Raw genomic sequence first — 13,491 nt, 5'->3', positions numbered from 1 at the left:
TTTTTTGTGGTGAAAATATTTAGGATCTAGTATTTTAGCAAATTTGAAGTATATAATACAGTAGTGTTAGCTATAATCACAATGCTATGCATTATATATCCAAAACTTAACTCAAATTCTACCTGTAAATTTGTACCCTTTGACCAACATCTCAATTCCCCAATCCATCTATATATATATATATTTTTTAAATATATTTTATTGATTTTTTTACAGAGAGGAAGGGAGAGAAAGAGAGAGTCAGAAACATCGATGAGAGAGAAACACCAATCAGCTGCCTCCTGCACACCCCCCACCGGGGACGTGCCCGCAACCAAGATACATGTGCTTGACTGGAATTGAACCTGGGACCCCTGAGTCCGAAGGCTCATGCTCTATCCACTGAGCCAAACTGGTCAGGGCCTCCATCTATATGTTTAAAGAGACTCAAATGCACCTCAGCCTTCAAGAAAAACATATTTAGAAGAATTGTGACTTTTTTCTTTTGTATTTATATTTATCATGCATAACTTTTATAAGTTAAAAAAACAAATGTTGCTTTTCTAATTAAAAAACATAACTTGCCATTTTTTATTTATCCCATTCCATCTTTTGTAAATTCTGATTTGGGCTCTTTATTAATTTGGAGCTGTTGATCATTTTTATAGACAATGTAGTGTTTTCAGCATTCTTTAAAAGACTAAACAACTTGAGAAGATGTGCTGCAGGTGTAATAGCATTTGTAATCTGTTCTTTAGGTCAATAATAAAAATACAGAGATTTGCCTACAGTTGTATGCTAAACACTTCTTTGGAATATTTATAGTGTTACTTCATTTCTTTTGATAAGTCATATTTATTTGTAATTTTGTTCTTTTTGCCACAGCATATTCTTGGAAACTGTCAACATAAATTGTAAAACAATATTTTTCTTCTAGAAAAACATTCTGGCCCAGCTAGTGTTGCTCAGTAGTTGAGCATGGACCTATGAGTCAGTGCAGATGCATGGGTTTCGACTGGATCCCTAGTAGGGGATGTGCAGGAGGCAGCTGATCAGTGATTCTCATCATTGATGTTTGTGCCTCCTTCTGTCTTCCTCTCTGAAATCAATAAACATATATATTTTTTAAAATGACTGTCCCTAGCTGGTTTGGCTCCATGGATAGAGCATAGGCCTGCTGACTGAAAGGTCCCAGGTGGATTCTGGTTATAGGAAGGATGGGAAGGAATTAAAAAAAAAAAAAAAGATTAACTATAATACATGTTTTAGTGTTAGTTTCCCAAGCTTTTTTTTCCTCTTGAGTTTAGATGGCAGCTGGAGGAACCACTCATTAAACCACATGCCCAAGTTGCGGCTCCATCCCCAATAGAGGGTGTGCTGGAGGCATCTGATCAATGATTCTCATATTGATGTTTCTATCTCCCTCTCTCTTCCTCTCTGAAATGAATAAAAATTTTTTTTAAAAAAAGGCTTCTGTTTCTATCATTAAGAAAAAAAGCATTCTGTTAAATGTCTTCCTGATCCAAAATTACAGCATTAAATGAATCCGATGCACACTATATTAGTGATTCCCAAATCAACAGATTATCAGTATCATCTGAAAAACTACATTTTCCTGGGATTCGATTATCCTGTGTGTTCCCTCTTAAAGTCCAAGTCAGAGAAATAATTGGCTGAATAATTGGATTAAACTCTATACTGAAATTAGAAACTGGCTTTCTGGAGAGGAAATGATCCTATATCACTCATGGCTAACGAGCAAAATAAACCCAACATCACAAACCTTCGTCTGCAAAAGGAAGCAATGGGAAACACATGGGTTCTAGGCGGGAAGAGGGAGGAGGATCCCGCCCGCTCGCCCCTCCTCCGTGACGCCACATAAAGGGCCCGCCCCCGGCTGCCCAGGACTCCGGTTATCGCTGCGGCTCGTGAGCGCCCCGGAAGCTGCCCCTTCTCGGGGTCGTGATGGGCAGCAAGATGGCGTCCGCCAGCAGGGTCGTGCAGGTAAAGCGGTTCGGTCGCCTTTCTGCACTGAGGGCGGTAGGGCGGGTGCTGACTATATATAGGTAAGGCGCTGGGGAGGAAAGGCGGTGGCGGGGACTGTACGGTGGCCGCGGCCGTGAGCAGGGCCAGCGGCGCCGCCGGGGAGTGTGAGAATTAGACCTGGAGCCCGTTGGGTCGGGTAGCAAACCGGTGACCGGAGTTGAGGGTTCGAGCCAGACCGTGGGAATGTCGCAGCGCAGCAGGTAGGCACATGGCTGCTTTGGGGCCCCTGCACTGTCCTCCGCGAGGACCTTGTTAGCCCTCCTGGGAGCCTGCGGGCTGGGCTGCTGGCTGTCGCCCGGCCAATCGGCGACTAATATAATCTGCGATGTCCCGGCTCAGCCAATCAAAGGGAGGCGGTAGCGGCGAGTGCAAGGAAGCAAACCCTGTCCTGACCCCGTGTGTCCCTTCAAGGTCTTGGGAATATGCCGAGAGCGTGTGGTGCCCTTGACCTGGACTGGGTCTCCCCCACCAACTCAGATGTCTGGTTATAGACCGGATGGGAGGGAATTAAGAAAAAAAAAAAAAGATTAACTGTAATACATGTCTTTGTGTTGGTTTCCCAAGCTTTTTTTCCTCTTGAGTTTAGATGGCAGCTGGAGGAACTACACATTAACCCACACGTTAATTAACTCCTGATAGCTTTCTTCTCCAGCTGAGGTCTCGAGCTTAAATAGGTGAAATTGGATATAAAGGGACATAACCTCCACTTTTGTGGTTGGTGTACATGATCTTTTTCAACTCTGAAAGTATATTATTGTATTATTAACTTTGATCTGAGAAGTGCTTTTCTCTTTGCATCAGTCTGCCCTAGCCAGTGTGACTCAGTTGCACCAAAAGGTTGTGGGTTGGATTGTTCCATTCCTGGTCAGGTCACAGACTGGGTTGCTGGTTTGATCCCCAGTGGGAACCCACAGGAAGTGTAACCCATCTCACTGTTTCTCTCACATCTTTCTCTCTCTCTCCCTTCCCACCCTCTACAATCCCCCTCTCTCTAAAATCAGTTAGCATGTCCTCAGGTGAAGATTACAAAAAAAAGAGTCTGAAAGATAATCCCAGATACCAGTCTTTTAGTCCCATTGCAATGAATGATCCTCATTTATTCATTTATTGGGTAGCTATTGAGCATTAACTAATTAAAGATTGTTAGGATATGGCAAACATCTGTCAAAGAACTGGTATCATAATATATATCCCAATTTTAAAATGGGGTAAAAAAATGATTCTGCACAAAAGAAGATATCCAAATGAGCAATAAGCCTGTGGAAAGATGCTCAATATCATTACTTGCCAGGAAAATACAAATGAAAACCAGGAAGTACTACTACACCCATTTAATGATTAAAATAGAAAAGACTGACAATACCAAGTGATGCTGAGAATGTGAAGTACCCAAACCCTCATACATTGCTGTTAGGAATATAAAATGGTACAGCCACTTTGGGAAACTCTAGTCAGTCTCTGATAGTTAAACATACCTACCCTTTGACCCAACAATTCTATTCCTAGGTTTATACCCAAGAGTAAGAGTGCATATACCTATATAAAAAGTAACTCATATAAAAATGTCCATAGTGCCGAAACCGGTTTGGCTCAGTGTATAGAGCATCGGCCTGCAGACTGAAGGGTCCCGGGTTCGGTTCCGGTCAAGGGCATGTACCTTGGTTGCGGCCACATCCCCAGTGGGAGGTGTGCAGGAGGCAGCTGATCGATGTTTCTCTCTCATCGATGTTTCTAGCTCTCTATCCCTCTCCCTTCCTCTCTGTAAAATATCAATAAAAAAATATATTTAAAAAAAAATGTCCATAGCTACTTTATCCATAACAACCCCCAAACTAGAAACAATCCAAATGTCCATTAGCAGGATTAACAAATTGTGGTAGATGTGTTAAAATGGAACAGTACACAGTAATAGTAAAGAACTAACTACTGATATATGAGAAAAAGATACTTTGAGGTATACAATAAGGAAAGAGTTGCAAAGACTTTGACTCAGATATTCATAATATAAAGCAGTACGTGCTAGTATGTACTTGCATCCCTCGGGGGATGTCTACCTGCCAGCTTAGGCCCGCTCCCCTTCTGACTGAGCAGCGCTCCCCCTGTGGGAGCACACTGATTACCAGGGGGCAGCTCCTGCGTTGAGCATCTGCCCCCGGTGGTCAGTGCATGTCATAGCGACCAGTCGTTCCACAGTTCAGTCAATTTGCATATTAGGGTTTCATTATATAGGATGCATTCTTATAGCAATGAATGAATGCCTGCTTCCCTACAGCCTTCCCAACAGTCTTGTGTTATCCAACTTGTACATTAAAATCTAATTGATGGCCCTAGCTAGTTTGGCTCAATGGATAGAGTGTCAGCCTGCGGGAAGGGCATGTACCTTGGTTGCAGGCTCCTCCCAATTGATGTATTTCACATCAATGTTTCCTCTGTCTTTCCCTCTCTCTTCCACTCTCCCTAAAATACAGTGGAAAAATATCATCGGGTGAGGATTAACAAAAAACAAAAAAAAAATCTAATTGATGAAAAGTATTACCATGTACTTTTAACTTTCATTTATCTTATTATACATGAGGCTAACCATATTTTCATATGGTTAAGAGTTCTTTTATTTCTTTACCTGTGAAGACTTCTTACCCATTTTCCTATTATTACAAGTTCTAATATGGCTATTAACCTTTGGTCTGTTATGAAATTTTTTTAACTAGTTGGTATTTTTAAATTTGGAATTTTTTTTCCTGATGTCTTAAAGATCTTTATTTTCTTTTTAGTGCAGTCCAAATTATCAAATTTTTCCCCCTTATAGGGGAAAGGGTGATAAAATAAGATTGACTGTATTACTGTTAAAGTTGTATAATGTGTTTATCAGGGCTTATTACCCTACTCTCTCTACTTTTATGTATTTTTAGTTATTTTTTTAAAATATGTTTTTATTGATTTCATAGAGAGGAAGGAAGTGGGAGACAGAAACATCAATGGTGAGAATCACTAATTGGCTGCCTCCTGCACAGCCCCCACTGGGGATTGAGCCCACAATCCAGGCATGTGCCCTGACCAGGAATGGAACTGTGACCTCCTGGTTCATAGGTCCATGCTCAACCACTGAGTCACACCAGCCTGGCTATGTATTTTTTTAAAAAGGGGATCCCAAATAGTGTGGGAATTTAACCTATAAGGGCATATTACATTATAGTTTTAAGTATTCAAATGCAATATTGAAATGGATTCTTTCTCTCTGAGGTATCTCAGAGGTGGGTAAAAGTAGGTTTACAGTTGTAAGTATGGGAAACACAATTTATTCTTGTATTTATTTATCAGGTATTTGTATTATAACTGTAAACCTTCTTTTGCCCACCCCTGTATTGTTGTGTCTATATACTTACATGCCTATATACTTAGGCCTACCATACAAATAAATAGTCTATTCACTCACTTGGCAGATGTTTCTTGAGCACTTATTATGTTATGTATCAGGCACCGCTGCAGAAGTGCTTTGTTCTCTGACTCTGCCTTTCCAGGAGCTTAGCTCTCCTGTACATCATTGGCTCATTTATCTGTCTGCTGCACAGTATTCTTAAGATGTTCAGAATACCATGGAAACACAAAGTAGAAATATCAGATTTTGGAATCAGGGGGAAGTTTCTTAGAGCAGAGTGATATTTGAGCTGTTTTAAAAGATAAGCAATCAGATGAAAGGGAAGGCATGGAAATGGGTGGGATTGGGCAGAGATTGAATGGGTATGGAAATGGCATGATGAATTAGGGCAATGAAAAGTATGTATTTCTATAGGTAGAGGAAAAAAACTAAAAGGATTATCAAATGTTTAAACCTGTTTTATGTGGGTTTTGGGATTATAGTTTTCCTCTTTGTGCTTTTCTGCATTTTTTCCAAATTTTTTACACAGAACACATTACTTTTTTTACTCAGAAAAAGTGTTTTTCTTTTAATGTTTTTTTTAAAATATATTTTATTGATTTTTTACAGAGAGGAAGGGAGAGGGATAGAGAGTTAGAAACATCGATGAGAGAGAAACATCAATCAGCTGCCTCCTGAACACCTCCCACTGGGGATGTGCCCACAACCAAGGTACATGCCCTTGACCGGAATCAAACCCGGGACCTCTCAGTCCGCAGGCTGACGCTCTATCCACTGAGCCAAACCGGTTTCGGCAGAAAAAGTATTTTTTTAATTACCTAATTTCAATATGCTTTTTGTCCTATTCTAAACTGCTAGACAGTAACAAAGTAGGGGAACAACACTCAATTCAAGTCAGGAAACTTCCAATTCTTATCAATCAACAGGGTGATATTAAGTCACACAACATAAAATCGATGTCATCTTTTTCATAGGATTGTCTTTGAGGTCAGTGGGGAGTACAGTAAAATGTCTTGTGATGTATAAAGTACAAAGTTATTATGAAAAGCAGATAAGATAAACAAGTTAATAATTCATAGACCAGCTTTCCTGGTTGGGGAAGAGTAAAATAGTAAAATTTAAAATTGCTAACAAAATAAAAGTTGCTATCAAATACTAAGGTATTTTATTTTAATGAAGGTATCTATGTGGTTCAGTAGATTTTCTTGTATATATAGTTAATGAGTTTATTTTAGTATTTCATCTTTTTTATGCATTTTTTTTCCTTTAGGTAGTCAAGCCACATACTCCATTAATAAGGTTCCCTAACAGAAGAGATAATCCTAAACCAAATGGTAAGTTGTACTTTAGATTTTTAAAATTTTCATTTATTGACTTTAAAGGGAGGGAGAGGGAGAGAGGAGGAGGAAAAAAACATTGATTCTGTTGTTCCACTTATTTATGTATTCACTAGAGGCCCGGTGCATGAAATTCATGCACGGGGGGGGGGGGGGGGAGCAGGGTCCCTCAGCCCAGCCTGCACCCTCTCCAATCCGGGACCCCTTGAGGGATGTCCTGTGGGATCGGCCCTAAACCAGCAGTCGGACATCCCTCTCGCAATCTGGAACCGCTGGTTCCTAACTGCTTGCCTGCCTGCCTGCCTGATCACCCCTAACCACCTCTGCATGCCAGCCTGATGCCCCTAACTACTCCTCTGCCAGCCTGATCGCCCCCTAACTGCTCCCCTGCTGGCCTGATCACCCCTAACTGCTCCACTGCCAGCCTGATTGCCTCTAACTGCCTCTGCCTCGACCTCTGCCACCGTGGCTTTGTCCGAAAGGACGTCCGAAAGGTCATTCGGTCTAATTAGCATATTATGCTTTTATTAGTATAGATTGGTTGATTCTTTTATGTGCCCTGACTGGGATCGAACTTTAGCGCTCTAACCAACTGAGCTACCTGACCAAGGCATATTTTTTCCCCAAAGGTATATATTTATACATGAATATCCTATTATAGGCAATATTTTTCATTTTAAAATCAGGTAGATTCGGTAGCTTAGATGAAAATGGTACATACCGCCCTAGCTGGTTTTGCTCAGTGGATAGAGCATCAGCCTACAGACTGAAGGGTCCCAGGTTTGATTCTGGTCAAGGCCACATGCCCAGGTTGCGGGCTCCCTGGTAGGGGCATGCAGAAGACAGCTAATCAGTGATTCTCTCTCATCATTGATATTTCTCCTCTCTCTCCCTCTCCCTTCCTCTCTGAAATAAATAAAAGTATATTTTTTTTAAAAAAAGAAAGAAAATGGTACATACCTTAGGTTCCATGCAAGTAGAAATTAACTTATTACTTCCATTTAAAAAGGTAATGACTCAATAGTAGAAGTCTCTGAATTTTTAATGATATTGAGTTTATACAGGGGAATTTTTGTTCTACCTTTCTTTCCTTCTATCCTTTAGAACAGTGGTCAGCAAACTCATTAGTCAACAGAGCCAAATATCAATAGTACAACGATTGAAATTTCTTTTGAGAGCCAAATTTTTTAAACCTAAACTTCTTCTAACGCCACTTCTTCAAAATAGACTCGCCCAGGCCATGGTATTTTTTTTTTAAATATATTTTATTGATTTTTTACAGAGAGGAAGGGAGAGGAATAGAGAGTTAGAAACATCGATGAGAGAGAAACATCGATCAGCTGCCTCCTGCACACCCGCCACTGGGGATGTGCCCGCAACCAAGGTACATGCCCTTGACTGGAATCGAACCTGGGACCCTTGAGTCCACAGGCCGACGCTCTATCCACTGAGCCAAACCGGTTAGGGCAGGCCATGGTATTCTGTGGAAGAGCCACACTCAAGGGGCCAAAGAGCCGCATGTGGCTCGCGAGCCGCGGTTTGCCAACCACTGCTTTAGAATAATCTCCTACACATTTGCAGATATTGTGAGGAATAATAACCATTTCCATATTTCTCTCCCAGCTAACCTTTTTTTTTAAAATATATTTTATTGATTTTTTTACAGAGAGGAAGGGAGAGGGATAGAGAGTTAGAAACATGGATGGGAGAGAAACATCGATCAGCTGCCTCTTGCACACCCCCTGCTGGGGATGTGCCCGCAACCAAGGTACATGCCTTTGACCGGAATCGAACCTGGGACCTTTCAGTCCGCAGGCCGACGCTCTATCCACTGAGCCAAACCAGTCAGGGCACCCAGCTAACCTTTTCTTTCATTGACTCATTTATCCATTCAATCAGTAAATGTTTCTTTGATTGCTATAAACCTCAGTAATCATAAAGTAACTAAGGATTCTGAACAAGTCCTGTTTTTTTCTGACCTCTCTTTTTTACCAGATCCTCTGTCTCTGTCTTTATTGTAAGCTATTTGATCCTTAATTCAGGGAGAATTTTAACAAATTTTATACAGATGTTTTTAACTTATTGTAATTCTTGAATTAAGATATAGGTGATGAAAAAGTATTGAGAAAACTAATCTCATCTATAGTTACCAAAATTCTTATTCCCCATTGTAAGATATTACATGTAAATTCCACCATATGACAAAACTTAGGTAGGTTATCTAAATGGGTTGAATTCCACTATTTAGAAATTTCATTATTTTATAAATTTGTTCAATTTAGTAACTCGTTTAACATTACCTCCTTTTTTTAAGAACTTTATGAAATTATATATAGCTACCCAACTACGTTACTCTCTAATACTTACTTCTCAGAATTATAATACTTATTTCAAGAATGACTAGGTTTTTCAATAATAGAGAACACAAAATAGTATTTTAAGACATCTGAACAATTTCTCTAATTACATTTTTTAAATTTCAGTATCAGAAGCTGTGAGATCAACAGGAGTACCTTCTCACTCTTCAATTTCACAGCATTCTAAGGGAAGTAAATCGTCAGATTGGCTGATGCATCAGGGTCCACCAGACACTGCAGAAATAATAAAAACATTACCTCAGAAATACAGAAGGAAACTTGTCTCTCAAGAAGAAGTCGAATATATCCAAGTATGTTGTTGGTCTTTATCACAATATTATACAAAACATCTTAATGTATTTGGCTTTTGGGATTTCATATGCTGATTTACATGCCTTCCCCATTGTCTTGTCAAGGTGTGTCCATAACTAAGATACAGATGGTCTGATAGGCCATGACTATGAGAAATAAACCATGTCCAAGCCCTCAGTTTACGTGCATGAAGAAATATATGTGTAGAAGTATGATGTGCAGAAGCAGTCAACATCAGCACATTAAAAAAAGCTCAATTAGGGTTCTCAATTTTTCAGAGTGTAAAGAGTTTCTGAGACCACAGAATTTGAGGACCACTGATCTGGTTTAACCTGAATCCCTTCCAGAACTGAAATTATTTATAACATTTCTATGCATGCCATAAAGCAATGAGAAAAATTGAAATTGTTTTAAAAAACTAAAGATCATTTACTTAAAATAGTGTAAATTTGTATAGTGGCCATGAAAACATTTTTTCTGTAAATTTGACACCTAATCTTGTTTTTATTTTTTATTTTTCAGCGTGGAGGTCCTGAATAATCACTGACACTGTGGCTGCTGTTTGTTATCAAACAAAGAATAGTCTTTACAATAAAGGACTTCCAAAATGACTAATGAGAAATTATACATTAACAACTTTAATATTCTGTAAAAAAAAAAAAAAAGAAAAGAAAAGAAATATAGAAAACTTAGATAGATACTTGTATTTCTTAATTTATGTATCTTGGCAGCTTTTCCACAAGCTTACCTAATTGTTTATATACCTTATTCTTATTAAAGTACACATTTAAAAATGTTAGTCTATTAATTTACTCTTGGTTATCAAGTATTACCAGTGTTGAACTATTAAAAGCACACAATGTCTAATAAATCATCATAGATTCATAATTTCACTTTTCTTTCCATTTCTGTTTAAACATTAATTTATCAGGCAGAATTGCTTTTTGGAAGTGATTTTCCTGAAATAGTATGAGGATAGGTGAAAGAGTGACTCCATTATTTGTTCTTAATTCTCTTAGCATTTTTTTTTTTTTCATTCACAAAGTTACTGGAGTATAACTGGCTTAGTAAGCACATCCTACTCTAAACGATAATAATAGAGCCAAGGTATATCCAGTGACTTTGGGGTATTAAGACTAGGGAGTTAACAAAAAAGATTATTAGTAACCTATTTTCAGAAAAAAAAAAAAAAAAAAAAGCCAGTATAAAATCAGACATCAAAATTAATATAGCAGAGGTATATGTTTGAATTAAAATTGCTATTTCTTATGTTTCTAGGGGTGTTAAGAAAATCTTGTTCTTTGGTTTACTGTTTTGATTGTGATAATGTGTGCAAATTGTGCTAATCATTAACTTTCTCAAACTTAATGTCTGAAAACTTCATAAAATCAACGTAAATATTTACTTTGTTAAGGCAATTTATGAAACTTTAAAGGGTCTTCTTGTGCCAAGGGTATATTGTGAAAGTAAAGCCTCACAAAGCTAAATAAATTCTCTTCCATACCTTTAATATTTCTAGAATATACTTTAAAGAAGTCATCTCTAATAGTAAAGGTAGCTTGAAAGCAATAGATGAGTAGAATTGTTGAGTATTGCCCAGTTGCCTATGGGTTAATCTTTGCTTCCCCTCCCGCCCCCCCGCCACTATTCTAGAGTTGATCTGCTTCTCTTGCAAATTCTGTGTTGTAGTCTAGTAAAAATGTTGCCCAACTCAAATTTGAGGTAGGGTTTTGGTGCTAACAGTACACTGCTTTGGTGACAAAAAATACAAAATTTGTGGTTTTTTGGTGTGTTATTTACATTTATTTGGAAGATTTTCTTTAAAACTACCAGTTTTCCCACCCTATCCTGCACCCCGCTTAACTTCTGTGTTTCAGTAAAAGGAAGCCCAGGGCAAATTTTTATACGTTCAGAAACAGTGGGTTCAGGTAACAAAGAGTGGCTTGAGTAATACTGGGGGCCAAAGGTTAGAAACCCTAATACTGGATCTGTCTGAGGGCCACCTTTAGGTTTTCCTTTCCAGTACTATTACTTTGTAACAAGTCACCTCAAAACTTAGTGGCTAAAAGCAACAATAATCACTTAATAGCTTGTTTTCTCTGAGTCAGGAATTCCTGAGCAGGTTGGCTGGGCAGTTCTGCTCAGTCAGTGTCTCTCATGAGGTTGCAATCAGGTGCCACCTGGGGCTGCACTTATCTGAAGGCTTGACTGGGGCTGGATGATCTGTTTCCAAAGTGGCTTACTAACATGGCTGGCAAGCTGAATGAAGCTGGCTGTTGACAGGAGGACTCAGTTCCTCTCCACAAGGCTGCCTGAGCAAATTCATGACATGTTGGCTGACTTCCCCCAAAGTAAATCATCCAAGCATCCAAAGACAGAAGCATTAATGCCTTTTATGACCTAAATTTAGAAGTTACATTTCCTGCCATATTCTACTGGTTACACATAACAGCCTGTTTCATTATGGGAGGAATCTACTCAGTTCATTAATACTAGAAGGCAAGAATCATTGGGGCCATCTTGGAAGATGGCTTCCACCAGTGTGTGAAAATGCTTTTATGCCATAGCACACTCAAGCCTAACAGGTGTACCAACAAATTTAGCTCACTACTTAGCTTATTTTTACTAAAAGTGAGGTTAGTTGTTACAGTGATGTCTTTCAAAAGGAACTTTGGCCTAAGTCATGTAACACCATGGATCGTTAGGTATGACTTGCCACAAGTAAAAAATTAAGTGATAAAGATGGTGTGTTTTCTGCAATGTATGAGAAGTTTGCCTATGAACATATCAGAGCTCAATAAAGACCCAAGTAGTGAAAAGAGCTAGGAGGTGACCAACAATGGTTATGTAATGGTTAACATAAATTGAGCACTATAACATAAATTGAGCACTGTCAGACACTTTTCTAAGGGTTTTTGGAGTGTGAAATTAAGCCTTGCAGCAACCCAATGGTTAGGTCCTATTATGGAGGAGGAAACGGGACAGAAAGGTTAAGTAATTTGCCTAAGTTATATATCTATTGATTGAATACTTGGCCTGGGAGTCAATGTGGACAGTCTCTAGACTAGACCCACAGCAAGGATCAATCCTTACACTATATTATCTTTACTAAATTATGAGCCTTGGTATTCTGCTGCCTTTGGCAACATAACTCTGAAAATCAGGATTCTCAACTCTTACAAACATCAAATGCCCCAGTTCAAAACCTTAGAATTATGCTTTCCTTACTCCCTCACCCAACACATCGAGTTTGTCAGCAAATCCTTCTGGCTAGAAGTCAAACTGGTACTATCTAATACAGGCATCTGGATTACCACAGTAATTCCTTACCTGGGCTTCTTGCTTTTCCTTGCCACCTCCCTCACCCCAAGTTTGGTCTCTCACAACAGCCAGAGTGACCTTTGGAAACATGGTCGGATATCATTTGTCTGCTCAAAACTGATGTTTGTCTTGTCCCACCCTATTTAAAACTGAAAACCTTAATATCTCTCTTTTCCCTGCTCTATTATTTCTATAGCACTTATAACTATATATCATAGCATTTTAAAAATCATAACATATTTTACTTGGTTAACTACTCCCATTTGAAGGCAAGCATCTTTGTCCTTTTTTTCAGGCTCATTTTTCAGTCTACAACAGAGCCTGGCATATTCAATAAATATTCATTGAATAAATGAATTAATATGTATAATTCGTTGATTTGTATGAAAACTCATGAGGAAATTGGGTACTGCTCACAGCTAACACTTAATTGAGCATTTACTATGTCTAACCTTTCTGCATGTCACATTTAATCCTCACAACCACCTGTGATGTAGTCTATTATTTCCACTTCACGGAGTAGAAAACTGATGACCATAAGTCTGTTCCACAGCACAAAATTCTTCAGTTGACTTGGATTTTGTTTCCCTGGTTGCGCTTCTTCATAAAAGCACTGGACTAATAAGAATGCCTCCTGACCAGCCCTTAAGAAGTGGGCAGGCGTCTAAGGAACCTGAGATTGCGGGGCCAGGCGTCCATAGTAACCGTAGCGACAGAAAACCCACGACCTAGAACCAGAAAGGGAGATCAGGGAGAAGGCCGA

General features: G+C 39.1%; 1 protein-coding gene across 1 annotated transcript; it reads left to right on the top strand.

Annotated features, from left to right (window-relative positions):
* Window positions 1–1,852: 1,852 nt before the first annotated feature.
* On the top strand, window positions 1,853–10,617 carry KGD4 (alpha-ketoglutarate dehydrogenase subunit 4). Its single transcript, XM_080679914.1, has 4 exons — window positions 1,853–1,983; window positions 6,672–6,735; window positions 9,222–9,406; window positions 9,930–10,617. Exons 1-4 carry the CDS (start codon window positions 1,945–1,947, stop codon window positions 9,945–9,947), a joined length of 306 nt encoding a protein of 101 aa, XP_080536040.1. The 5' UTR covers window positions 1,853–1,944; the 3' UTR covers window positions 9,948–10,617.
* The last annotated feature ends 2,874 nt before the right edge of the window (window positions 10,618–13,491 follow it).

Source organism: Plecotus auritus, assembly GCF_963455305.1.
Source record: "Plecotus auritus genome assembly, chromosome: 7".
Taxonomy (NCBI): domain Eukaryota; kingdom Metazoa; phylum Chordata; class Mammalia; order Chiroptera; family Vespertilionidae; genus Plecotus; species Plecotus auritus.
Note: the sequence above shows the minus strand (reverse complement) of the source record. Positions and strands in the feature narration are given on the sequence as shown.

Bases quoted from the DNA above. Each gene is read 5' to 3' on its own strand.
- KGD4 (XM_080679914.1), top strand. From the start codon at position 1,945: ATGGGCAGCAAGATGGCGTCCGCCAGCAGGGTCGTGCAG. The intron at 1,984-6,671 runs GTAAAGCGGTTC...TTTTTCCTTTAG, and splicing joins CCGCCAGCAGGGTCGTGCAG to GTAGTCAAGCCACATACTCC. The intron at 6,736-9,221 runs GTAAGTTGTACT...TTTAAATTTCAG, and splicing joins AGATAATCCTAAACCAAATG to TATCAGAAGCTGTGAGATCA.